The 3,760-nt window shown below is 27.1% G+C and overlaps 1 protein-coding gene across 3 annotated transcripts in view; it reads right to left on the bottom strand.

Moving 5' to 3' along the window:
• LOC106683572 (transcriptional repressor CTCFL) overlaps nucleotides 1-3,760 on the bottom strand; it is a 30,444-nt gene that overhangs the window by 23,374 nt on the left and 3,310 nt on the right. For all 3 annotated transcript variants that reach the window (XM_014425119.3, XM_067047669.1, XM_067047670.1), the window contains exons 4-5: nucleotides 3,654-3,710; nucleotides 2,953-3,003 (exon numbers count right to left, since the gene is read on the bottom strand). In XM_014425119.3, coding sequence (XP_014280605.1) covers nucleotides 2,953-3,003; nucleotides 3,654-3,710 — 108 coding nt within the window. The remainder of the gene's footprint in view (nucleotides 1-2,952; nucleotides 3,004-3,653; nucleotides 3,711-3,760) is intronic.

Genomic DNA, 3,760 nt, shown 5'->3' with positions numbered 1-3,760 from the left:
TATCAAGATTTTTTCTTGTTTTTTTTTTCTTTAGATGTATAAGGTATATTTTTATATAACCAGATTGTATTTTTTTTCTCTCTCTCTCTATTGAAAAAAAAAAAGTATCAGGAAGTCTCCAATAAAAGCCGTTTCATTTATTTTAACCCCCTCAGACTATTTTAATTATAATATGACCTATCTGATATTAAAAACCTGTTACATGGGTAATATATTGATGAAAACACTGGCGAATATCGGTGTAGAGTGGAGAGGAGAAAGGAGTGGGGACAGAGGGGTAGTGCGTAGCCGAGAGCGCAAAAGGAAAGGTGCATGTACTTGGTACTATGATATTTCAGCTCGTCCTGAACTCCAAGTGTTCATCAGATGTCATCTTGATACTTCTGGGAAAGGTGAGACAGTGGCTAAAAGGATTTAACCGACAACCCTGAGTTCTAGCAGGAGTATAAGAGACAACAGGACCAATATAAAAGATATGAGAATTACATAAAAAGACTCCATCGGGTCTGAACTAATTTTTTTTATTTTATTTTTTGTATATTAAAGTTAAGTTAAATTAAGTTAGTTGAGTTAAAGTCAATCCATTAAGTTGTATTTGTTTTGTTGTTTGCATAAGGTTTTCTTTGTATAAAAAGTTTTTCTTCTTTCTTTACTCTCTATAAACTCTGAATTAAAGTTAGCATCTAAAAATCAGTCTCAATTTTTTGTGCAATGAGATGGTTGTGGGTGCGGTCAGTGAAGAGCACAAATAAGTAGAAACATTAATTAGTGCGAACTTTCTGCTATAATTTTAAACCTTCATCCGGGCTAAGAACAAAATATAAGATAACAACCGATGAATAAAATGACATACAGAATGATAAGAAAATCACTAACATCATGGATACATAGTGTTGAAAGACATGAATAATTTAAGTATTATAAGAAGATAATGGCTGTATAAGAAGAATAATATTAAAATTAAGTAAGAGGAAAGAACAAATAATAGAAATAATAAAATGCATATTAAAATCTAGTAAATACACATAAAAAATAAAAATTATTCAAAATAAAGTAGTGAAAGAAGTGGGAAATAAAATGTATACACAGGAAATTAAATATGTAAGTAAAATAACAGGATTAAGGAAATAAAAAATATAAAGTTATATAAGACAAAAGAAACAAAGAAATATGAATGTTTTAATTTAATAATAATAATTTAAAATTAAAGTTATGGAAAAAGGTTTTTTGTTCGTACCTCAGATGAAGACTTGAAGTTCTAGCCCAAACTTTGGCACTAATAAAAAAGTTTGAACTTGTTTGCGTTCTTCACTGACCTCAACCCTTCCATCTTCTCATTATATGATTCCATAGTCAAGTCATCATTAATTTTTTGTGGTTTGATTTCAATAGAAGGTTGCATTTCTTTTTCCTTCGTATAAAATAATTCTTATTACATTTTTTTTTTTTATATAGCTCAAGATATTGTTTTTATATATACTGTTTCTTCTTGATTTATTTACGTGTTTTTTTTTTCAATTAATATTACTTTTTTTTAAAACGATGTTACCCCGAAATGGTGATAAAAAAATGTATGGAATAAAAATATTAATTGGAAGGAATTTTTATAAAAAATACCTAATATAATAAGAAGAATAATCTTCTAGAGTGAAAAACATTTAATATTTCCTTACAAAGTATTGCACTTCTAACCCATCATGGGCTGCAGTGATACCGATTTAATTATATACATTTATGCACCTTTGTACCTCTATGAAATTTTGTATATCTTTTTTTTACAAAACATATTTCCACATAAATATACATTTCCACCCCTAAAAATGCTTTCCGCCAGTGCTGGAGACCAATATATCAACCTTTTCTGCACTCATGAAAAGTGCCAATGCTGATATAACGGCCCACACTTTGTAGTGCTCTTCTATTCACATTGCTAGAGAACTCGTATCTCAAAATAAATTTATAATACATTACAAATGATTTAATTTAATCTTGTATTTTAAAAAAATAGTTTTTCAACAACAATGAAAAAAAAATGTTGTTTTGGAAGAAATAATCCGTCCGACGCTTAACCATGTACCTTGAAGTTATTCTTTATATTTGTTATGCAATATATAAAAGATTTTGTTGCAAATTATATACTTTGTAATATACAGTCAATATAAAACTATGATGAAAATATCAAAGAGTCATCATAGCTTTATTAAGGTTGATATATCGGTCTCCAGCACTGGCGGAAAGCATTTTTAGGGGTGGAAATGTTTATTTATGTGGAAATATGTTTTGTAAAAAAAGATATACAAAATTTCATAGAGGTACAAAGGTGCATAAATGTATATAATTAAATCTGTATCACTGCACCCCATGATGGGTTAGGAGTGCAATACTTTGTAAGGAAATATTAAATGTTTTTCACGTTAGAAGATTATTCTTTTTATTATATTAGGTATTTTTATAAAAATTCCTTCCAATTAATATTTTTATTCCATACATTTTTTTATCAGCATTTCGGGGTAACATCGTTTTAAAAGAAGTAATATTAATTGAAAAAAAAAAACATGTAAATAAATCAAGAAGAAACAGTATATAAAAAAAACAATAACTAATATATCGGTCTCCAGCACTGCCGGAAAGCATTTTTAGGGGTTTTAGCCCTGATGAAGCCCTGCAATGTGGGGCGAAATGTTGGCTTACATTAAATAGTTAATTACGACTTCAGTTTTTTTTTTTTTTATCAAACCCAGACCATCTTCCTTTTATATACTACACACGGTCCAAAAACATGTATTATTTTTATTTATTTATTTTTTTGAATAATAGAAAATTTTGGTAAGTAAACTTTATAAGTTACTTCTATCAAAGTTAAAATAGGAAAAAGTCAAAGAGATGAAGATAAAAAAGAAAACAAAATTAGATCTTACAGGCTCAGTAGTTAATAAGATAAACGTTTCTCACCCTCATCTGGGATAAGGAGTTCTTCTTCTTGTTTCACATGAATAGGTCCACCTGTCCACAATTAAATAATATGTTATACGTGAAAAGGTAACAGGATAACATTTCTTGACATAATTTAATAAGAAAATAAAAAATTAGTATCAAGCAAAAAAAAAAATCTTAGCCATTTGTCATCATTAGTTAATATAAATATTTAACAAGACTAAATAGATCTTTATTAGCACTAATTCTTTAACTGGTAATTTAAAAAAACATTTGTTATTTGTCAAAGCCACAATAATTGACTTAGTCTTTCTGAAAAAAAGCTTTAAAGAACAAAAACAAATAAACTGGTTTGGGTATACATTTATCTGGTGAGGTCAACAATAAAAACATAAATATAAAATCAAAGAAAAGAGTTAAAATAAAATAATGAATATAAGTCAAAATAAAAGTTTTTTTAGAAAAAAAAAATTAGCAAAATGAATTATGAAAGGAGAGAAACAAATATTTAAAATTGCATATATAAAATAAAATACTGTATGATGGTCTAGAAGAAAAGAAGATCCCCTCTGATAAGTAAAAACACAGATTCCAAAGAAAATAATGCAAATAAAATAAATGTAATTAAATTAAACACTAAAACTTCATAAATAAATTCACAAAACATTCACAAATTTGTTATTAAATATGGTGTTAACATTATTTAAAATTTTCCTTACCATAATAAATCTGAGATTTTTCCTCTTCAATGATATCATTTCTTCCTATTGAGAAAGCTGCAAAATATCAATTAATGAAGACATTAGTTAAATGTATAAATTATTTT

The sequence above is a fragment of the Halyomorpha halys genome, unplaced genomic scaffold (assembly GCF_000696795.3).
Source record: "Halyomorpha halys isolate HHAL.00 unplaced genomic scaffold, Hhal_1.1 Scaffold495.1, whole genome shotgun sequence".
In the NCBI taxonomy this organism is placed as follows: domain Eukaryota; kingdom Metazoa; phylum Arthropoda; class Insecta; order Hemiptera; family Pentatomidae; genus Halyomorpha; species Halyomorpha halys.
This window is presented reverse-complemented; position numbering and strand designations above follow the sequence as displayed.